Source organism: Alternaria ventricosa (assembly GCF_023758065.1).
Source record: "Alternaria ventricosa strain BMP 2768 chromosome Unknown scaffold_10, whole genome shotgun sequence".
In the NCBI taxonomy this organism is placed as follows: Eukaryota; Fungi; Ascomycota; class Dothideomycetes; order Pleosporales; family Pleosporaceae; genus Alternaria; species Alternaria ventricosa.
The window spans coordinates 150,224-172,468 of record NW_026055690.1 but is presented as its reverse complement, the minus strand read 5'-3'; the positions used below and the strand labels follow the sequence as shown (position 1 = coordinate 172,468).

At 52.5% G+C, this 22,245-nt stretch overlaps 8 protein-coding genes across 8 annotated transcripts; 4 read left to right on the top strand and 4 right to left on the bottom strand.

Moving 5' to 3' along the window:
• Positions 1-641: 641 nt before the first annotated feature.
• Positions 642-951, top strand: J4E93_006146 (uncharacterized protein; the record flags this gene model as incomplete). Its single annotated transcript, XM_049344064.1, has 2 exons — positions 642-716; positions 775-951. 2 exons carry the CDS (start codon positions 642-644, stop codon positions 949-951), a joined length of 252 nt encoding a protein of 83 aa, XP_049198499.1.
• A 1,228-nt stretch (positions 952-2,179) lies between these two features.
• On the top strand, positions 2,180-4,062 carry J4E93_006145 (uncharacterized protein; the record flags this gene model as incomplete). Its single annotated transcript, XM_049344063.1, has 5 exons — positions 2,180-2,254; positions 2,420-2,703; positions 2,757-2,962; positions 3,020-3,836; positions 3,903-4,062. The coding sequence occupies 5 exons, from the start codon at positions 2,180-2,182 to the stop codon at positions 4,060-4,062; spliced, it is 1,542 nt and encodes a 513-aa protein (XP_049198498.1).
• Positions 4,063-4,259: 197 nt separating this feature from the next.
• Positions 4,260-6,138, bottom strand: J4E93_006144 (uncharacterized protein; the record flags this gene model as incomplete). Its single annotated transcript, XM_049344062.1, has 6 exons — positions 4,260-4,311; positions 4,370-4,550; positions 4,608-4,985; positions 5,039-5,572; positions 5,639-5,861; positions 5,941-6,138. The coding sequence occupies 6 exons, from the start codon at positions 6,136-6,138 to the stop codon at positions 4,260-4,262; spliced, it is 1,566 nt and encodes a 521-aa protein (XP_049198497.1).
• A 1,074-nt stretch (positions 6,139-7,212) lies between these two features.
• Positions 7,213-8,556, bottom strand: J4E93_006143 (uncharacterized protein; the record flags this gene model as incomplete). Its single annotated transcript, XM_049344061.1, has 1 exon — positions 7,213-8,556. The coding sequence occupies one exon, from the start codon at positions 8,554-8,556 to the stop codon at positions 7,213-7,215; it is 1,344 nt and encodes a 447-aa protein (XP_049198496.1).
• Positions 8,557-12,527: 3,971 nt separating this feature from the next.
• J4E93_006142 (uncharacterized protein) lies at positions 12,528-13,021 on the bottom strand (the record flags this gene model as incomplete). Its single annotated transcript, XM_049344060.1, has 2 exons — positions 12,528-12,567; positions 12,594-13,021. The coding sequence occupies 2 exons, from the start codon at positions 13,019-13,021 to the stop codon at positions 12,528-12,530; spliced, it is 468 nt and encodes a 155-aa protein (XP_049198495.1).
• Positions 13,022-14,923: 1,902 nt separating this feature from the next.
• On the top strand, positions 14,924-15,643 carry J4E93_006141 (uncharacterized protein; the record flags this gene model as incomplete). Its single annotated transcript, XM_049344059.1, has 1 exon — positions 14,924-15,643. One exon carries the CDS (start codon positions 14,924-14,926, stop codon positions 15,641-15,643), a length of 720 nt encoding a protein of 239 aa, XP_049198494.1.
• Positions 15,644-18,451: 2,808 nt separating this feature from the next.
• J4E93_006140 (uncharacterized protein) lies at positions 18,452-20,195 on the top strand (the record flags this gene model as incomplete). The annotated part of the gene is made up of 3 exons (XM_049344058.1): positions 18,452-18,670; positions 18,731-19,951; positions 20,007-20,195. 3 exons carry the CDS (start codon positions 18,452-18,454, stop codon positions 20,193-20,195), a joined length of 1,629 nt encoding a protein of 542 aa, XP_049198493.1.
• Positions 20,196-20,848: 653 nt separating this feature from the next.
• J4E93_006139 (uncharacterized protein) lies at positions 20,849-21,557 on the bottom strand (the record flags this gene model as incomplete). The annotated part of the gene is made up of 2 exons (XM_049344057.1): positions 20,849-21,106; positions 21,180-21,557. The coding sequence occupies 2 exons, from the start codon at positions 21,555-21,557 to the stop codon at positions 20,849-20,851; spliced, it is 636 nt and encodes a 211-aa protein (XP_049198492.1).
• Positions 21,558-22,245: the final 688 nt, after the last annotated feature.

Below are 22,245 nucleotides of genomic sequence, written 5' to 3'. Positions count from 1 at the left end.
CGCAGGCGAGGATGGCGCAAGGGATCTGTAAGAATAGGTGGAGGAGAGAAAACATTCCAGTTCGTGGTCGGCAGCATCGCACCTGTATTATACCTAGGTTCTAAGATAACAGTGAATGGGACTTCGCGGAGGGTCTAATATAAGCCGAATGATTTGTTCCATGGATCGTCATCCGTATCTAGTAAGTGTTCATGTGACCCACGCGTTCGACGCGGATGATCAGTGGAGACATGCAACATGTCAATCGTCAGGCGTCCTAAGCGAAACCCTCGTGATAACAAAACATCACCAGCACCCATCATGCCAGAATCAAAAAAGTTCGTCCTGGCCGCTCACATGTCCGGACTTTTGATCAAGGCATCATCCGCGGCGATCAGCTGCGGCCCGTTTCCGTGCCAAGGCTGACCCTTCAATTCGTGTTCGGGGTTTCATCTGCCCAGCCACAGCCACGGCATCTATAGCGACTGTGGGCCCCTAGCCCTACAGCAATTTGCAGAAACTTGGAAGATTCCTTCCCTGAAGTCTATCTGCATCCCTTCATCCTCAGCCTCATTCAGAGACGCACTCGGCTCTCGCAAGGTTACCCCGCCACACGACCCTCAGCGCAACACCAGCCTCGCTACGTCATCACCACCACAACCATGGGCGCATTGAACCTCATCCCGCTCTTCATCCTCTTCGCGGTTGTCGGAGGCGTAGGATGGGTCGGCTATCAGGTATTCTATCTCCCTCTTGATGCGCGCGCACGGAATGCTAAGCCACGCGCCTCTACAGATCTTCCTCTACTCCAACGAGCTCGCCGAGCGCGGCGTCAAGAAGATGGAGAAGAAGAACGTCGTCTTCACCAAAGACGGCGCTAAGGTCGGAGTCAAGGAAGTCAATGCAGAAGACTATGCGGATAAGACGCAACGTGCCTTCGTCAAGACATGGAATACTGCGCATGAAGGGTAGGTCGTCATGAACGATTATGGGGTATTATTGCTGACTACGTGATAGGGGATCCCCGGCTGCGCGAAGACCTACGAGGTAGTTACGAGGCGACACACGATTCGAGTGCGAACGGATATTTTCTTTTCTACGATACCTTTTTGCTCTGGGCATGCGCGGACGATATCACCCTATTCGCATCGGCTGTCGCGAGGAGGATGGGCAGATTACACGGACAGGCGTTTGGAGGTCTATAGCTCGGTACGGCAACGATGATTGACGCTTGCGGCGACACACTCGGTGCATCCACATGCAGTACTTCTAGGCAGGATAATGAAGAGACGACGCTTATCGAGGCCCTATCAACATGGCACGCTTTTCTGTCGTACTGCTAACCGCTCGTGCGATAGATGGCACGAAAAGCCGAGGACTATTGCTTCCGAAATCTGACCACTGAGTAGTACCTGCCGACGTCACCTCGAACGACTTGCGCAGACTGGAGTATCATCCGATTACGCGTACACTCAAGCTGATAAGCATACGAGAGCCATCGAACATTGGGTTTCGAGTTGTGCTCCGACATGCCGAATCTTGATTGCTGCTCGTACCCAGCTCAACAGCAGCTTCGATTGGCAGCGTATCTATCCTATTCGACTATATACCCCCATAAGACCGCTGTTGGGAGCGGGGTACATTCGAAGCTTGCAGTCTTGGCCGAGGACGTTTCATCTAGACCCCCGGATTGATGTATTTCGCTCATCGGTCAGCATCACATGTCACCAAGCGTACATCGAACCCCAATACAATCGTCCTGCATGGAGTTACTAGCACGGTGGGCATCCCACGCGCCGCTACGGGAACGATACAAGAACGACATTCGAGGTTATGAGGTGAATGGACGGATGAGGTGGGGTAGGCGGGGTGTCAATTACAGTCTGGCCGATTCTTACATGCTGTTTGAGCGGTACATCGAGTTTAACGGTGATGATCAGATATCGATATGCGCTAGCCTGCTTATGCCAGCACCAGCCTGAGGATCAACGACCTTCGCGCACGGACGTTCGATGTACAACCCCATGTCGTGAACTTTGTTGACAACCAGCCGAAGGGTATGACGCGGTCGTTCCACGGTCTTTCTGATTGACCCGGTAGATGATGCGTTCCTCCATGAGATCTTCAAGTCAAACCCCGCCCACCAGATACATAACGCGGGGAGTATCTTGATTCTAATCATTATCGCTCAAGTCCAATCATGACGATTTTGACCACTATCTCAACGACGGGCTTTACGCTGCTCAGCTTGAAAGGCATTTTCAATGCGTTCGCAGTGGTTTTGGCTTCAGTGAGTGCATACTTTACGTTCCTGGGATTGCGGTCACCCTTGCCCTCGCATCTGACATGAGTTTCACAATCGTGACATCAGGAGACTAATCAATTCCCTGACCACTACTCTGATTTGACACACCTTTAAAACTTTACTGACTCCGAATAGGCCATAACCTACGGTATCTGCTCAGTAGTATACAACATCTTCTTCCATCCTCTCAGGCACATACCTGGCCCCCTCTTCGCACGCGCCACCGGTCTGTGTTTCGCCCTACACATACGCGACGGTAGTGTGGTCAAATGGATCAAAGAATGCCACGAGAAGTACGGCGATGCCGTTCGTCTAGAACCAAATGAAGTCAGTTTCATCTCTGGAGAGACCGCATGGCAAGATATCTACGGTCACAAAACAGATAGAAGCAGAAACTTCGTTAAGGACCTGAAGTGGTTGTAAGTTACTTCCATTTGAATCTATGAGCGAGGAGTTGCTGACGACAAGATAGCCCCCGGCCTGTCAATGGCGTCTTGTCACTTCTCATAGCAGACGAAGAGGGACACCCGCGAATGCGACGGAGCTTATCCCATGCTTTCAGCGACAAGGCTCTACGAGGACAAGAAAGTCTCATACAGTCTTATGTCGATCTTCTAGTCCAACGCCTGGGCGAACACGCTGCCGAAGACACGGATATCGATATCAGGACATGGTACAGTGCGTAATCCACGCAGCGCTTTCTTCTGCAGAACTCAAACTGATTACGCAAGATAGACTTCACGACCTTTGACATCATATCCGACCTCACATTCGGCGAACCCCTCTACTGCCTCCGCGACTCCAAAGAACACCTCTGGATCTCCATCACCCTCCGCAGCCTGCAAGCCATCGCCCTCCACGTCTCGCGAGGCAAGCACTTCGTATTCCGATACCTCGACCTCGTCCGCAGCCTCTTCACCGACAACACCGGCCCCATGCGCGCACGCTACGAATTCGCGAAACGCGCACACGACATGGCCAGCAAGCGACTGGAGAAGATCCAAAGCGGAGAAGACACACGCCCCGATTTCTTCACACACATAATCAAGAACCAAGAGAAAGAAAGCACGCGACTCACCCGCGCGGAAATGGATAGTAATGCTGTTTCGTTCCTCATTGCGGGCAGCGAGACAAGTGCCACTGCCCTGTCAGGCGCAACTTACCTGCTCCTCACCAACCCGCAGCCGTACAGGAAACTGGTTACGGAAATCCGGTCGCGCTTCTCCTCTGCGGATCAAATCACCGTCGATGAAGTTAATAAACTGGATTACCTCATTGCTGTATTCCAAGAGGCGTTGAGGTACTATCCGCCTGCTGCTACGGGCCTTGCTCGTGTGGTGCCAGCGGGCGGTGATCGGGTGTCGGGCTACTATGTCCCTGGCGGGGCGTCAGTATATGTTTCCATGCATGCCATGGGTCACTCTGAGCGTAACTGGAGGGATCCGGATGCTTTTGTGCCGGAGAGGTGGTTGGGTGATGAGCGGTACAGGGATGATAAGAGGGCGAGCCATCAGCCGTTTAGCTTTGGGCCGAGGAATTGTATTGGGAAGACGTAAGGTTCCTTTTCTTTCCTCACCTTTTGACTTGCAGAACGCTAGGCTAATATGACCGTATCTAGCCTTGCACACGCGGAAACGCGCCTCATTCTCACCAAGGTGCTCTTCGCTTATGATTTGGAACTTGTGGATAAAGAGAGGGATTGGATGGACCAGAAGGTTTTTGCGCTCTGGGATAAAGGGCCTATGATGGTCAAGGTGAAGCCTGCACAACAGCCGTAAGGTGGAGTGTTGCGGCATGACGGGTTGGCATTTCGAGCATTTTCGAGTTGATTGATTTGTCACACAAGAAAAGCAAGTCTTGATCTGGGCGAGCGAGAGGCAGATTGTAACTTCATCGGCGTTATACTCGCATGCGATAGGTCTACCGTCTATTGTGCTTTCGTCTCAGACTATTCTCATACTTCCCAAAACACCCCCTACAACGTGTAGATGAACTCGGGGTTTTCCCTATCCGTAAGGTCAAGCCACCTGCATCAACGATTAGCGTGTGCAAACTTGAGCAACGGATTCGAGCGATCAAACTTACTCTTGGTTCTCAAGCTTGATATATCCAGGGTCCGCACGAATCAGCGCCTTCTTCTTATTCTGCCTCACGCAGTAAAAGTGAATGAATGCTATGATGCCCAAGCAAACGCCATAGCAGACGATGATCGTGATCTCGGCGGAAACGTAACGAGGCGCGTCTTGCTGGCGGAAAGTTTGGGGACCTATATTTGTTCATTTTATTAGTCAAGCTCGTTCGAAGTACGGAGAATACCACGTACCGATGATATTCCCAGCACAATACCCAATCAAGTACATAGCCGCGACAGTCGTTTTCTTCGTGTACCCCGCTACATTACTCGAGATGAGACTGAGCAAGGCGACGAACGGGGTAGGGCTGGCCTGGGTGAGATAGTAGCCAGCGAGGCGACCGGAGTTGTTGGTCAAAGGCAATGCGACGATGAGGATCATGCCGATCATAGCAGTGGTAAGACCGATCATGGATATCAGGAGGCGGTAGCCGTATTTGTCGCCTGCCCAGCCGCAGGCAATGAGGAAGACGACTTCGACTGCGCCGCCTGGGGTGCCGTAGAGGAGGGACTCTTCGGGCGTGTACCCAAAGCCGACGATGAGTTGAGAGAAGAAGTTTGAGATGCCGCCTTGAAGGGGTGTTAGTGTATGTTTCAGTGATGTTTGTGGTCAGATGCCTTACCGTTGGGTATATCAGCGATGAGCGCGTAGAAGAAGAATGCCCAGCTCAACGGATCGAGGAACGCCTCCTTCAACTGATACCACTTGAAGTGCTTGTTGCCCACACCCTGCGCATTAATCCTAATACGCTCAATAGCCAAGATCCGATCTTCCTTACTCAACCACCGACAGTTCAACTGGTTATCCGGCACGATCCACAGGAATGCAATACCCAGACATGTAGTAAGTAGCCCCGTAACCAAGAAAACAATCTTCCAAGGCTCCATGATAGTTCCGTACTTACGACATCCCACAGCAATGCCGTAAGCAACGCAGCCGCCGAAGATCTGTGCGAAACCGTTGAAGCTGAACCAGATGGCTGTGCGTGAGCCTTGCTCTTTCTTGGTGTACCATTGCGAGGTGAAGAGGGCAAAACCGGGCGTTACGGCTGCTTCGAAGACGCCAAGGAAGAAGCGAATGGCTATTGCTCCGGCGTAGTTTTCTACGGCTGCGAAGCAGGATAGGACGAGACCCCACATTATGATGTTGAAGGCCGCTTTGATGAGTTAGCCCTATCGCGACACGCTGGATAGTCAAAGGATGAAAGTGGAAGGAGACGTACAGTATTTTCCCAAAGGCAAGACTTGCAGTAGACGCGTGGTAGGATACTCCCAAGCGATATATCCAAAGTAGAACATGCTACCCAGCCACGAGTACTGGTCTCCGACTAGACCGATACCGGATTCTAGTATGTTGTCTGAAGGAGGGAGTTTCAGACCCATGATACTTGCGTAACTCAATGTGGTCTTGTCAAGGTAGTTGAGCCCGTAAACTATGCACATAATCTATAGACATTGTTAGCCCGCATTCGCGTATGCCAACGAATGTACCGATAAGTCTCAGAACAAGCAAAAGTGAACGTACGGGCATCATGTGCATATCAATCTTCCTCAGCAGCGCTTTACTCTTCTCTTCCGTCAACTCCACGACCTGGCCCTCCATGCCCTCAAACGCCTTCATCGCCGCATCGGCATCGTGCGAGTGCTTCAAGAGTTTCTCGTCGAGAACTTTCTTGAGACCCTTGCCATTGTCTTCGACAATCGGTTCTTTCTCGACATCCATGGGCGCGGGATGCAGTGAAGTAGGTGGGTGATCAGTCGCAGACGCCATGACGTGATATCTCGAGGGCGCTCGATCGCTTCGAATAGTCGACACAACGAAAGAACAAAGACGCGCAATACTCAACCGCGCAAGTCGCAGTCACGAAAGTTCATATAAACCCACCCAAAAGCCGATGCGACGTCAACGTCGACGCACAAACCTCCGTAAACGATAACCGACCTACCCAACGCGCCATTGACGTCCGCCCATCCATAGTTGATAAGCCACCCCTGCATCTCCCTACACGCGATACGCTCACGCCCGCACATTGCCGTACTACTGCGGGGTATCTCTCATGTTGATCCGCGGAACTACTCAAGATAGGGTCTGACACTACGTGATAGACAAGCGTACCTTCCGCAACAGGAAGCTGCGATGGGTGGCTAGTTCCGTTAAAATGGGGGTGATTGGGTAATTGCCGGGAGAGAAGCAGTGAAAGCTCAGCGGAGGCGTCAGACAAGGTATCGCAAGAGTCGCAAGAATTCGGCTTGGTGATGATAGCGGGCTTGGCTAGTCTACTGGACGGAGTGAGAGTTGATAGGGAGGCAGGTGCGTGATGGTGATGATGTCAGTGCTGAAAGCTTATCGCTAGTCGCGATTAGACACGTTAAGCATAAAGCAACGTTAAAACTCTAAACTGGACGTCAGGACAATCACGAGACGATCGGATTCGAAAGTATAGCATGCGATTGCGGTATGAAATTTTGTATTGCAGCAGCGACAAACATCATAGCTAGCGTGATACACATAAGAACTTCGTTGACCAACAAAGTTGTGAATGATTACACCGTTGAACTCCAGGCCCGATTATCGGCCGATGCTATGAACCGCGCATCTTCCCAGCCCCCCAGGCTTATCATGATTTGGCCATGTAGCCGTGATACCCGAACGCCGCCCATATGCCGTTCGTAAATGCTGAAGACGTCCACCCGTACTCGGAAAGAAAAGTGGGGAGAACAGGATGTAAATGTGGAAGAAGAACAAGAGGAAGCCGCTTGGCAGCGGAAGAAGAATAAGACACTAGTCGCGATATCGCTATGATCGCACGAACACGCTGTTGAGTTTGTTCAACGCGCTGCTGTCGGCAGCAGTGCTGTTCTTGGCGAGTCTCTCCGGTGCCAAGTCTCGGGGAAATCTCGTTGCAGTGTTAGGACTGCGGCTACCAGAACGGCTGCTGTTCTGATTGTCCTTATCTTGGTTCTCTCCGTTGAGTAGCGACCCCAGTGTAGGAAGCGGTCTTGATGCTGCGGCTGTGGCGGTGCTATTTGACTCGGGTGCCCGAGACTCTGACTTGTCGGAAGGCTCTGGTGTCGGTGGCTTGTTCGCACCTGCTGAGGCGGCCGCGCCGTTGATCGCTGGAAGTTGCGGACCTTGCTCGGGAATTGATGTTGTTGGTGCTGGAGGAGGCGCAGGGGCACTGGCACGTTGAAGGTGCTGCTGATGAGCTTGCTCAGCTGTCGATGGTGTGCGAAGTGACGGTGTTGCCATGTATTGTTGAGCAGCATGTGCGGCATGCGCGGCGTAGGCGGGATGTTGCATCAGCATGGGGTGGTGCCCTTGAGGAGCGTGAGGGTGGGCCATTGGCGGGCGGTCGAAAACGTGTTGTGGATGGTATGGAGGCTGCGCGTAGACGACGCCGGGGTAGAAGTAAGGCTGGTGCGAGTAGTACATTGGAGGTGTGCCGTTTGGTGGTGTGGGAGGGTACATGGGTATCGCGTACATGGGTGCGACGGGGCCACCACGGGTATACGGCGAGGAAGGTGCCATGCTGTGTCCGGGTGCGCTGTATGGTGAGCCAGGCATGGGCCCGCGAGTGACGGCAGGCACAGTCTGGGTCTCGTTCACTGCCGACTCGGGGTACATGTTCTTTGGCGGGCGGATGTGCCGCAGTTGCGCGTCGTTGGTCGGCTGTGGGAGGTTGTTGGAATTCGATCGCGAGTAGTAGCTGATGAGGTGGAGGTGCTGTCCGCTCTGGGTGGTGATGCTGAAGGACTGCTTCATAAGACCATCCGGCTTGTACCGGTAGCCGTCTGGTCCCTCGCCGTCCGATTCACCTGAGCCTGTGCCGTCTGGCGACTTTCCGCTCGCCCTCTTCGCTACTGGCGCTGTGGGTACTGCGCTACCTCCCCGCTTGCCCTCCATTTCTCGGTATGTGAGGAAGCTGCCTGATACGCGACTCGCACTCCATGATTTTCCGTCGGTCCACCGCCTCATGCCGGCCTCGCGCTCATCCCATACAAATACTGAGCCTGACTTGATCTGCTGGCGCTCCTTCTCGGATAGGCGGCGCTGCACCCGCGGTAGTATGCCGATGCGGCAGGCCTCGAACAGAATGATGGCATCGTTTGGCGTGCGAACGTGTCCGTGGTACGTCTCCATTGTGAAGACGCGTGTGGAGAAATGTGTGGAAGATAGTGTGGAGGTGTCAAGACCTCATAGATGCTGTTTGGGTCTGTTAGTCCAAGCCGTGGAACGAGTGCTCCGGTTCAAGGCAATGCAACAGTCGCAATAATCTTGGTATGCAGGGTTTCCGGCAAACTCGGAAAACGCGGTGCGCATGAATGTTGGAACAGGGCGAACCAAGGAACAGCAGACCAGAGGGGGGGCATGCAAAGCGGCATGGAGACACGAAACATAGATAGAGACTTACAATAGGGTGTGTGACTGTGACTGAGCGTGTCTGCAAAGCCGTCGCAACGCCTATATGGGGCAGTGCGATGAGGTCAAATGTGTCGAGGTCCGGTGACGTGAAACGGGCCGGCAATGAAACGGAGTCAGCGTCTGATAGGCGTGCGCGGCAGTGGTCCACTTGGTATAGGCAGCGTTAAGTGACGGAAGTTGGAAGTTGGGGAAGACGGGTCCGAGGGCAAAACTTTGGGAAAGCCAGCAGCAGTCATCCGCCCTCATGTACTTGCAGGCAGGCGGGCTTGGGACCCAGCAATGCTCCTTTGGCGTCTCTGGCCCTTTCTGGGCGCTGGGGTCGTCGTCTTGATCGCCCGCCGAGACGTGGAGTGGCGTCTGATAGCGAAATAAGGCGCACGACAAGCTTTATTTGGACCCCAGCTAGCTGCTCACTGGCCCTCCGTTCCAGCGGAGCCCCAGCAGCGTCTACCCACACACACAGCCCCCAATATCTGCCATGCCGCCCGGTGCCACCAGCCAGCGTCCCCAAACGACACCAAAATTGTTTGCAGCGAGTGGCCCTCGCAGCGGCTCGCACACGCCGAAGCCACGGCATGCCCAGCACCACCCAGCGTCTGGCGGCGTTGGCTCGATCAGCCAAGCTTTGCGAGCCGGATAACTCTAAACGAATCTTTATTTTCGACAAGCCTTCGATCCCTTGGCAGCCCCACTCGGACCCCGGCGCTGACACCTCCCAAGACTTCGCGGTGTGGTCCATCAGTCCGTCAATCCGTCTTGTCCTGCTTGGCCCCCGCTAGCACCAATACACCAAGCACAGCCAAGGCGTTCCAAAAGTCCGTGTCGTCCCAAAACCAACCCACGCTCGCGTCGCCTTCAGATTGTGGCAGGCCATGGCATGCTTGGCCTCGGTCCTCTAAGAAATCTCCACCTGTCGTGCTCTCGGCGCCCTTGGAAGCGGACAAACAACTGACCTGCGCGACAAAGGAGCTTGCCTAGTCTCGAAGGATTCCTCACAGCTCCGGCTAAGTGCAGAGTTTCTGTGCCGTCTGCCCTTGCCTGCTTCACGCAAGTGAACGGCCGCCCGCAAACTTGTGGCATACGTGGAAACTTCGCCCGCCAACCAAGCCTCTTCTGCCCTCCGCTCTGGATCAGACATCCGCTCCGATCCACACCAACGTAATCCGGCGCTTGCAACTTCTCAGCTCATTCGCTTAAAGGCTCGGCCAGCACTTTGATTAAGCTTGGTGTCTGCGTTTAAGCTTACCACCGTGCCACGAGGATCCGACTTACCCACACTGGCGGTATCACAGGGCCGTCGCTTCTCCGCTTCCAGAACAGAAGAGCTGAGCATCGAAGCCATGAGACTTCCCGCCCCTTGACCGTCATCGTGGCAGTGTTGCGCCATGACAGCATCCAACTTCGCGCGAAATCCTGCTGCCTACCAAGTGTGCAGCGCAGTACCTTGTTCACCAGACCGTCTTCTCTTGTCAAAACTCATCCAAGACCATAGACTGCGGACGAGCACTTGTGCAAGATGCCATGGAACATGGCGTCTCAGCTGCCCGAGAAAGGTAAACCTCCGGGTGGAACCATTGGCTCAGTCGCACTCAAGCCTGCCAAGTAGCAAACAGGATTGTTATTTCGATGGATGGCCAAGGCCGCCCTTCTCCACGTTCATACAACGCTCGCTGCTTGTCTTATCAGCTCACACGGTCGAAGCCGCGTCATCCGACTTGTCAAGCCTGCCCAGCGTTGGCTTCTCCACATACCGGATATTTACATCATGGGGTCGCGATTGCAGGCAGCTACGTTTCAATCACTCAAGCACGAGTCGCAAGGAAAGCCGTTGCAATTCTTCACGGGCCGACATGTTCAATTCGAGATTACTGTGAGCACGAATTAACGTCGATCTGTGTGCTCAGTAATCTGTCGTTCGCTTACATTTGCATGGTTGCAGATAAGGTTGGCGCAGACTTAAGCATAATTTCCTTTCCGCTGCTATCCCCGGTGTTGGGTTGGTCCTCGCCAAAGGCACCCCTCACAACGATGAGTCGCAGCGCCCCATCGGCCGTTTTCTCGTATTATCAATCCTCTCAGATCAGCTTCCACACACAACGTGTCCACTTGCCGTCTTCACATGCTGCAGCACCTGCCGAAAGCGAGCACTGGAGCGACTGCAAGCCCACGTGCTCTGAGCCGCAAGTCCAGAACTGCGCCATCGGAGCGTCGTACCGTATAGTGGCAGCCCCTAGCCCACGATTTGAGGGGTCGTCCGGAACCGGTGGAAAATTAAGGTAGGCCAAGCAATCGTTGGTCCGATAGCGTCCGATTATTCCCCCAGTTCCCCAAACCTTTCCTCGACGACCGGCGCTCTGACGGCCTGTGTTTATCCGTGCAGGGCCGGCATGCCTTGTGGTGCTCACCACCGCGCGTCGAGCCGCTCTTGATGAGGGAAATTCGTTGCGAGACCGAGAACCCGGTTTCGCGGTGCCATGATGCAAGTTGCTCAATCTATTGTTGCCTGCTCATTTGTTCCGTCTGTGCCACAGCGCCATACCAAGCACTCAACCGCGCCAAGGAACGTATAGTATATCGATATTTGCCCGCGGCATGGAATCGCGGACGTGCTCTTCTGGAAGGCATTTCCATCTATTTTCGCATAAGGATGACGCACAAGCAATTACGCCGTCACTTCGATTTTGTTGGAGGTGATACGGAATTTGTGGCAGCAGCATCGCTTCTGCAGTCCACGACTCCGCACTATGAACAACCTGCATGTTGGCCTTACGCAACCAAGCCATTTGTTGGAATAATGGACTTACTTGCCAATGACAAGTCTTGGTGTGTGAGATACATCATCACCCGTCATCCCGATACCAAGGCATCTCACCTCAGACGCTACACTCCGCAACCACCTCTCACCCCAGATCACTGCCCTGATTTCTGATGCCCAGGCATACTGCCCTCAAACATACTTTGCAGGTGCTTGGTGCATACACACACCAGTTCGTGTCTCTCCATTGAGTTCCCCGCTCGAACATGCGTTCTGAAACAGAACGTGTTTGGCCGGACAAAGAGTTGTGGAAGAGATCATCCGTGGACCTCGTTTGATAGTCCCGAGTTATCCGCGACGGCATGAAGGATCGCAGCCTAAGGATGCGTGGCGTTGCATCCTACAGCTTGGCTCAGGGCTTGGTAATTGCTGGGTAACGCATCGGATTTGAACGAATGCGAGTCCCACTTCAAGACTGTCACGTGAAGCTCAAAAGCCTCGCGGCTACACACCATTTGCGACTCACAGATAACTGGCTTAGTGATGGCACTGCCCTCGCAGCTATCATGTATGACTTTACATCGTCCACTGTCAAACTCGGCGTCTCTTCGAATTGCACGTCCTGTTGTAGATAATACAATCCTAGAGCAGCACCTTCTGGATAGTTGTGGGCCTCCAAACCCCAATCCTCTGTCGACATAGTCACAACAACATACTGCAATACAACACTCGTCTCTATGCTACCTCCACCTTGTGTATAAATATAATCGAACAGGCCTAGAGGCTACATCCATGTTAATGTACGCTGCTAAACGTTTAGTTTTTTTCCTAGGTTGACGTGCCTAGATCTCAGAAATCGCAAAACACACTCGGGGCAAAGAACTGATCCCTCCCACACTTTATCGCCCCAACCTCCATATTCTTACTCGAATCCTCACGACACCCAATCTCCCTCTGCGGGCAGAACAATCTCCCTGGATTATTCCCATCGCACTTATACGTGCACGCCTCACCCTCAATATCCAGCATGAAGACACCGCCAGGGAATGGCGCCTTGCTATCGGAACCAGGACGAGGCGTCTCTTCGGTAACCGCAACAATTTCCTTGACGTCAGTCTCGCCGCAACTACCCACGGCCTTGCCGACGCTGGTGGTGTAAAACTTCCACTCGTGATTGACGCTTACGGAGGTTCCGTGGCCCGAGTAGTGTGTGACCATGGCGATGGAGAGGGCCATGCCTTTGCAGGGCTTTGTACTAGCCGGAGCTTCTGGCTCTGATCTGGGCTTGGAGCACTTTTTGTTGGGTTGGGGTACGTCGCATTCTGTACCATGGGATGCGCATACATCGTAGGTACCAGAAGCGTTCGAGTCACCTTCTTTGAAGCCATTCTCCCACGTCAGCTTCCCGTCTGCGTCTTCCGTGGCCATGGCCTGCGATGGCTTCGTCGCATCTTTTTGCATGTGGGTGATACACTTGATCTTCCCGTTCTTGTGCCTATCGTGCAGAATGGCTATTTCGTAGCGCGCGAAAAACGAGTCTTGCCCTTTTGGCAGCACCTCCAAGGGAAATGCCGAACACCCTGAAGTCTACATGAAAACGTGTAAAGCAGGTGGCCTAACGTCAACGTAGGCTCTAGGGTGTTCAGTCTTTTCTCTTTACAAGGTGTTGGGGCTGAAGGATTGTTGAAGTAGACACCGCTACTCAGCCTTGCGCTCAACGTCCGACTATGTCGAGACCAGCGGCAACAAGTCGCCAACAATGTTTTCTTCCTAGAGAATAGTGCTATAGCTAGCCAATTTACATGTCTGTACATCGAAGTCCACATGGAGACTACTTTGGTACCCAGGTCCACGGGTACCTTTGTTTACGCCAGGGCGCTAGACCCGATCTACTATTGCTGCTGCCTAACAAAGGTCAGAACTTTCCAAATTTCGTTCGACTGTGCCGCATCTGCACCTTTATCTTGACTGCCGAAATACACAATACTTGAAGCTTTGTATAGCTCTCACACGAATTAAAACTACGCAAGCCCTCGCTTACCTGCGGACACGTCGTCTTCACCGTCTTGACCAACATTTTCACCATCATCGCCATTGCCAATACCACCGCGACTCAAATATGGCGGAACCGACCATGGCAAATCTCAAGGACCTCCCAGGCCTCTATATTTCGTCTAGGGTCGCGTTTTAGCCGGTACTTTAGTACTAGATTTGTTAATTAAACTTATTCTAATTTTATTAAATTTAACATTTATACTTATTTTAGTAGTAATTCTTCTATACGCTATACGCTATAAAGTATCCTTAGACGCTAAAGTACTTTAACACTAAGCTAACTTATATAATATTCTTAGTATCTAATAATAACTTTATAAACGCTGCTTTATTCTTATTTATAATAATATTAAAGTTAATCTTTAATATTAGGTCTTCTATACTTTGCATTTAGTATTCTAAGTAGTATGTTACTATTATAAAGTTAAGTCTATTAACTTTTATAGTATCTAGAAAAACCTACTATTCTACTTTTATAACTAAATAAACTTCTTATTCTATTAGTACTTATATAGCTTTACTATTAATATTATAAATCTTCTACTTATAGCTAAAGCTTATAAGTATAAAGATAGCTACTCTAATATTAGGCTTAAGTCTAAGAGAGCTACGCAAAGTCTAGATTATCTTAAAAATTTATAGCGTAGAGGTATTAATACTAGTTTATTATAGTATTATAGATATAAGGTTTTTAGGCTCTATAGAAGTAAGTAGAACTACTAGAGTATAGTAGTTAAATATAGAAGATATTTTTAAAGCTTTTAAGTTAGTAAGAGTAATAGTAATAACTAATAGTAGTACTTACTTAGTATTCTAGGCAATGTAGTGTAAGAGAGAAAGAAGAGAAGAATTAGAGCTAGATTTTATGCGCCTAAGGCCTCTACTATTTACTACTATAACTATACTTTATAACTTTAGTTATTTCTTTATACTTAAAAGAGCTTATAGAGTTTTATAGTACTATTATAGAGGTACTTTCTAATAATTTAAGAATTTTTTTATTTATAGCTCTACCTAGGCTAAAAGGTCTAAGACTATCGCTAAGCATTTGTTGCCGCAGGTAGGCGGAGGGCCTGTTTTCTTGTGAATTTGATTTGTCTGGAAGTCTACAAGCTTCAATACCCCTTGTGTACTTTACAAAATCATATTTCGTCCAGAGATGTAGGCGATGTACTCGTAGGGCAAGACGACGCTCGCCGTCTCATCGAAACATGCTCGTCTGGCGACGACGCGGCCTTATGGAGTCTGCTATCACAGCCACAACACATCACGACGATGCTCAGTAAACCACACACCATCTATAGTAAAGATCCACGTGGGAAAGTCATGGCAAGACCAATCCCGAATCTTGAGCGGACCTTGATGGTAGCGGCTCAGAATGGCCACGCTGCTGTTGTGACCGCACTACTTGCTTTCGCAACAGAGCTTGATATTTCCCTTTCCGATATCGTAACGAGAGACGTCGTCAACAAGGTCATCGACGGTGGGCATGCCGCTGTCGTCGAGGCACTAGGCGCCGCCTACCCGAAGGTCATCGACATCCGTATCGGCCACGGCCACGAGCGGCCACTCTACGAGGCCGTGAGGCGAGGGAAACCAGATGTAGTTGCTGCGCTGCTCGAGCTTGGGGCAGATCCATTACATCCCGTCGCGCCGGGCTACAAGAAACTCGGAAACTTCCGCTCGTCTCTGATGTCTTTTGCTGCCATGAATGAGGGTCCGCGCACGACTGCGATGCTGCTGGAACGCGGTACGCCTATAGCGGGTACTGCTGCGTTGCATACTGCAGCGCGATTCGGTGAACTCGACACTATGCGCCTGCTGATAAAGCATGGCGCGGATGTGGAGGAGGTCGTTCCGGGCTGGAAGGGCTGGACACCGATGCACTTTGCTGCCTCGACTGGTAAAGCCGATGCCATGAAACTGCTGGTGGAACATGGCGGACGCATGGACTCGAAGGACGAGGATGGGAAGAGGCCTAAGCAACTGATTTAGGCGTAGAATGCTGCCTAGCACTAGCACACGGACGATGGGAGCGCGAAATGTGCTTGGCATCATAGCTGCTGTCCGGCTCCTCCAACCCATGAGAGCTTATCTTTGGGGATGTGCGCAGAGAATTGGGTGATGGGACTTGTTCGTGAGGGAAAGATGGTTTGCGAGATGAGAGGCGGATTGTGGGCGAGAGGTATCGTGCCTTGAGTCTTGGGTTCAGCGATGGCGCTTTATTGAGTTCTATCGAAATTACTGTAGCAACAGTGTGAGCTTCCTTTTGCGTGTGTAGCTATTGCGCCTTAATGGTTCCGTGCTGCAGCTCAAAACCTTAGACTGGGTTTCAAAGTAGCTGCATGAGGTTATGAGAAGCAACTACTCAAGTCCTTTGTGAGGCGCTCGCGAGTACTCAGGTCCGCCTTGTGTATGCGTCGCATCTGCATGTGCGAAAGCTTACTCGAGCGTCATCCCGCCGTCTTCTCCTCATCGTCGAGGTCTTTCCGGACACATCTCATTCCAATCCATATTTCAGCATCCGCATAGAGTCGCCTCGAAGTATTGAGGGCCGTGTATATTTCGCTTAAGTTATTTCCACCACCTGGGCAGCTGCGCGCAGGATGCTCTACCTCTTCGAGCCGTGATATCGACGCCACCAACCTTCCGCTGTGCGCAAACCCGTCACATCTCAGGCGCCTTGCATACTCCCGGTCGTAAAAGCACGGCGCCCGCCGGCTTGGATTGGCTCGGGTACATACGCCATGTATGAGTGTGCAATGTTGGCCGGATTGACTTCTGATCTGCGAACCCTGGGTGTGCCGAGAGCCGGATTACGCACCTTTGCCCGCTATCTGCCTTCTATGGAGGCAAGGAAAGATGGAAAATGAATATCGTGGTGATGCGTGGTACAGTTGCACTCGTAACAGCGGGTGGTAATTCGTTTTTCGAGCTACTGATTCAGCATATGCGCTTGTGACACTGGTGCCGAATCACTACGAAGGCAACCTCGGAACGGGTCATGTGCATCATAAACATTGGAAGAACGGCTATGGAATACGGCTGGTACGACCCAATGTATTGGGCCGTATGCGCTGATCCATCTTTGTACCGGGCTCTTGTTCTTTGCAGGCTCATTCAAGAGATCGTGTACTGGCATGTTCAGCAGTACTCTTTGCGTGGCATCGAGATACCCAGGCGCGGAGGGGCACGCCCATAGCAATCGCGTTGTTACGCGCACCATGTGCTGAAGCGACTTCAAGTACTACACTGCACGACGATAGCTTAAGTCATGTAGAATAAGTTGTCTTCAAGCGACCCAGTCCGACAGATGCCAGTAACCAAGCCGGAACGTGGAGGCCACGCAGCATACCCGCCAAACTGTGCCGCTGCGTCGGAGACGTCGAGCGCGCCTGTCAATTCCCAAGGTCCTGGCTCCAGGTCTAACAGCAGCATCATCACGCAGTCCCAAGCAACGCACCCACCTTCCCTTACCTCGGCCACATCCCCCAGCGCTGCATCTAAACACGCGCAAGGATCCAAGATCAGTCATCCATCAGATAAACCACGGTACCTATCCCATTTACCTCGTACGGTTCTTCACGTGTCAAGTACTAGCGGTGGTAGTAGCGGCCATCTGCGCACATGCGGCGGCTCCGCGTCAGCGGACGTTTTCAAGACTTATTAGTATCACGCCACGGCTAGCTCGTAGAGGAAGACACCAGGCTCAACTCTGCATTCCGCCCGCCTGCACCGGCAGAGTTCCGTATCTGGGGTTAAATGAGTGCGGTGTTCTCGGGCTATCACTACCGCGACGTAATTCAATACCGCTCCCACAGCTCCCCATGGGGCGGGAAGGAAGAGTGGCAGGATGAACAGCGCCATTGGACACGAAGTGGAGGTCCTAAAGAGTAGAGGCATGTCCGACATTCATGGTAGCGAGATCTAACGGGGTGGTCAGACGGCTCATATCAGTGGAACGCGCAGATGCCGTGTAACTCAGACACTTCGTGCTCACCCCAGCCCTCAGCGTGGAGAAAACGAGTGGAGAGACCCAAAAATTTCCTGGAGCAGCAGGGCAACCCATCTGGGGAGCCCACGGATAAATAACGGGTCTACTCCAGTTAACAAGCGTACAAGCCTGTCGCGGTGCGGGGATATTAGCGCGCGTATTTTAGCACCGGAACAAAGCTTTGCATCGACAGTTCTGATAGGTGACGAGCAACCAGCAATACGAAGTCTAGAGCAGACAAGAAACAGCCACCTGCAAACCAACACGCAGCGCTATGGATACATCTGGTGAGCGGTCCGCTGCTAGGCCAGCGTAGCGACACAGCACGACTCTGTCGTGACAGCCGCCTTGCACGGCTTGGAGGCCCTTGCGCAGACGGCGCAAGGAACCAGCTTGATAGCCAGAAGCCGTGATTGATGGAATCTGTCTCGTGCATTCCTTCCATGTGCACATAGCGCTGACGGCGGACCCACCAGTCACCAGCGACGGATTTTCCATCTTTCTGGGGAATTAGACAATGCACGCTCGGAGATGTGGAGGGGTGGGTGGATGGTTCAAGCGCCCCCCGGGGGTGACTACTGTACACCAGATGGCTAACCATGCCTAAATGCCGTTTCTGCAAGGTTGGATTTAAGCCGCCCCGCGTTGAATGTGCGCACCCCGTGCTGTTTATAAGGTGGAGACGTTTCCCCGGTTTATCGTGTCTTGCTCTGCTTTTGTCTTCTTTGCCAGCCCAGAGTTCCTTTCTCTGATCTGATACCCCTCGCCTTTTTTTCTTGTTATACCCCGGCACGAGCCCTTTCGCAAAGATGGGTGACGTTCCCAAGGAATATGGCGGCGATGTGCACGTCGAGAAGGCCATCTCACATGTTGACGACTCGGTTGCGCTTGACGAGAAGGCTCAGGCTGCTATGTTCAAGACGCAGGCTATGGATGCTGAGACTGCTGAGCATGACATGGGTGTCCTTCAAGCTGTCAAGGCGTACCCTATGGCTGCTCTCTGGGCGTTCATCATGTCTTGCACTATTGTAAGTCTCCACGCTTCGATTCCTCTTAGTTGAGGACATGTTGCTAACAAACGTTTCCAGATCATGGAAGCTTACTGCGTCTTCTTGATGGGTAACTTCATCGCTCTGCCCGCATTCGAGAAGGAATTTGGTATCCCGCTCACACACCCGGATCCCGACCGACCACACGGCAAGATTATCGCGGCTAGCTGGCAATCAGCGCTTCAGATGGGAGGACCCGTTGGCGCCATTATCGGTGTCTGCCTGGCTGGTCCTCTTACCAGCCGCATCGGTTACCGATGGGCGACCATTTCCGGTCTGATGCTTCTCAACGCCTTCATCTTCGTTTTCTACTTCGCCAACTCGCTCCCAATCATGTTCGTCTCCCAGCTTCTCGAGGGTGTCCCGTGGGGTATTTTCATCGCCAACGCCCCCGCGTACTGCAGTGAAATCACTCCCATCCAGCTCCGTGCCCCGGCTACACAGATGTTGCAAATGTTCTGGGCTATCGGTGCTATCATCGTTAACGGTGTCGCGTACTACTACAACCCCAAGCCCGACGCGAGCGCCTACAGAATCCCCATTGCGCTTCAATGGATGTTCCCCACTCCTCTCGCTATCCTCATTTACCTGGCGCCAGAGTCTCCCTGGTGGTTGGTACGCAAGGGCAAGCTTGAGCAGGCTGAGAAGGCCGTTGGTCGTCTCGGACGCAAGGGCCAGCTCAACCTCAGCGAGGCCGTCGCTATGATGCGCCGTACCATCGATCTCGAGAAGTCCATTAAGGAGCCCAGCCTTTTGGAGCTGTTCAAGGGCACCGATCGCTACCGTACTCTCATCGTTTGCGGTGTTTACGCTGCCCAGAACTTGACTGGTAACCTCATTGCCAACCAGGCCGTCTACTTCTTCCGTCAAGCTGGTATCTCAGTGAACACCGCTTTCGCCCTTGGTCTCATCACCTCCGCTCTTCAGATGATCTTCGTCATGCTCTCCTGGATTCTGACCACATACCTCGGCCGCCGCACTATCTACGTCTGGGGATCTCTCATCAACGTCGGTTTCCTCGTCGCTCTCGGTATTGCTGCTTCCGTCGGTGTCTCCAACGCAGCTTCTCTTGCCCAGGCTTCTCTGGGTCTGATTGTCTCCGTTCTGTTCACCCTCGGACCGGCGCCCGCTTCTTGGGTCATCATTGGAGAGACCTCGTCCATTCGTCTCAGGCCCCTCACTACCGGTATCGGACGTGGTGCTTACTACGTCGTCAACATTCCTTGCATTTTCCTTGCCAGTTACATGCTCAACCCCGACGTAAGTTCTACCCCTTCTGAATCGTATAACGAACGTTTACTAACAATCATTCCAGGAGGCCAACCTTGGCGGCAAGTGCGGTTACGTCTGGGCCGGTACTGGTTTCTTCTGCTTCGTCGTTGCGTACTTCTTCCTCCCCGAGATGAAGGGCCGCTCCTACCGCGAGATCGACATTCTGTTCAAGCGCAAGGTCCCCGCCCGCAAGTGGAAGAAGACCGTCGTCGATATCGGCGACGACTCGTAGATGGAGACGCGCCTATTGCGGCGGAGTTTTTGAGTCTGCGGAAGCAATGCGTTGTTATGCGCTTGCTGTCTTCTGTTGTTCAGGAAAGATGTAGTCGACGGAGTAATACGTGCCCTCTATACCCCTAGGGTGACGAGCAGTGACGACGAATGAATCATCTCAACACCACCTTTCGAAATTGCGTGACCCAACTGTGTAAGGACATGTGGATGAATCTGTAATGCTTTCAAATCATAGAAAACGGAATTAATGTAGAAATCGCGTTTTGTTGCAGATGAATGCGTGCAATTCGATACGCGTCAAACCCCGAGTTTGCGACAGGCAGGTGCCAAGCCACTAGAGCTCATATCCATGGATGGCTAGCGTCGCGCCGCTGGTCCAGTCCGAATCAGGCAACTTAACGAAAACCGTTGATTGCGGGTGCCTGGAGAATTACCACGGGATTTCAGACCCATCTGAGACCAGTCTCGACCCATCACCACAACGTAATAAGGCTAGATCATCAGCACACCCCAAAGTTTACCTAGATACACAAGGTGCTTCAACCCATTCTCTGCATTTCTGGCACACAAACAACGTAACGTAGACAAGCAGGCTCAAAATATAAACATGAATTGATATATACAACCCTTCTCACTTTTTCCACCATCTTTCTAGGACGAGCAAGTAGCCAACATACTAGTAAGCGCACTCTTCTCGGCAGTCGTAATAGTAAGCGAATACACGCTCTTAACTTTAATCCACATCTTGCTGTACGTGCAGTAGTAGCTCGTTAGCGGGGGCTTCCACTCCTCAGGACCCTTGTCACCCTTCGCTTGGTTCACATTGTCGGTCACGGCGAGGAGCTGGGGGTTTGTGAGGTCGTTGGCGAAAGCTTGACGGCGCGCTGTGGTCCATGATGCCGCGCCAGACTGGGTGGGAGTTAGTATATGAAGTTGGAGAGGGGATGATGGGAGGATGGGGGGATAGGAGAGGGAGACGCACCTTCCAGGCATTGCTCAAAGGCACCATGTGGTCGATGTCGACATCGCTGGCTGCAGTCCATGTAGCGCCGTCGTAGGGGCTGAACCACGATCCAGAAGTAGCCGCGCATGCACTGCTAGTAACGACATTGGTGCCGTCACGCTTCAGGACTTCCTCGCGTGTGTTGCAGGCTCCAGACTGAGTAATCCAGTGAGGGAAAAGATCACGGGAGTAACCAGTTTGCGGGCCTTGGGCGGCGACGGTGAGACCAGCGAGCTGAGTGGTAGCAGCGGATTTGCTGGGGATGTTGGGAGGAGCGCGAGCGTCGAGGACGGCTGGTGTTGGGGCAGCGGAGACGAGGGCGGCTGAGGCCACAGCGACGAAGATGGAGGCCTTCATGGTGATGGGATGGAAGGGTGGCGGCTTTGCTTTTGTGAGAGAGGAGGCTGTGCTGCGAAGTAGAGCTGCTTGATGATCTCTGACTTGTCCTTCGATACAACACAGATTCCTAGGCGGTTATATACTCTACCTCTTCAGGGCCGTAGTCGGCGCGTTTCCCTTCGGACATCGTCTCTTCCAATGATAAGCACCACGCGCTTCCCAAACCCCTTTGCCCTTGCTTTTGCACCGCTCACCCCGTCTTCGCATCACACAGCATACTATACCAATGCGCTACTCTTCTCACGACCCCAAAAGAGGCAGGTGGAGGTAACGGCCAAGTCACCGACACATCGCCCATCATACCCCCCATTGGGGATGTGTACCTGATCAGCCGTGCTTACAAGGCCGCTACACACAACGACTGGTTTGCCTTCCTACTAAGGAGCGCGGCGCCGCCCTACCTGCATAGTAGCGTAGACCTGACTGGAAGGAGGTAAGATGACTTGTGTAGCAAGCAAAGTCGCGGATGATCGCAGGTGCTCTTATCGCGGGGTGTGATAGGTGGCGGGGCGCATTGGCATGGGCGATGATCGTCATCTTGATTGGGGCTCGATATGAAACCTCCGACAACGTACCGGCGCTTCCTGCGGTTCGGCGCGTTATCCCTTTTGGGGTTGTGAAGGAGAGCGAATGGGTGATAAGGAAT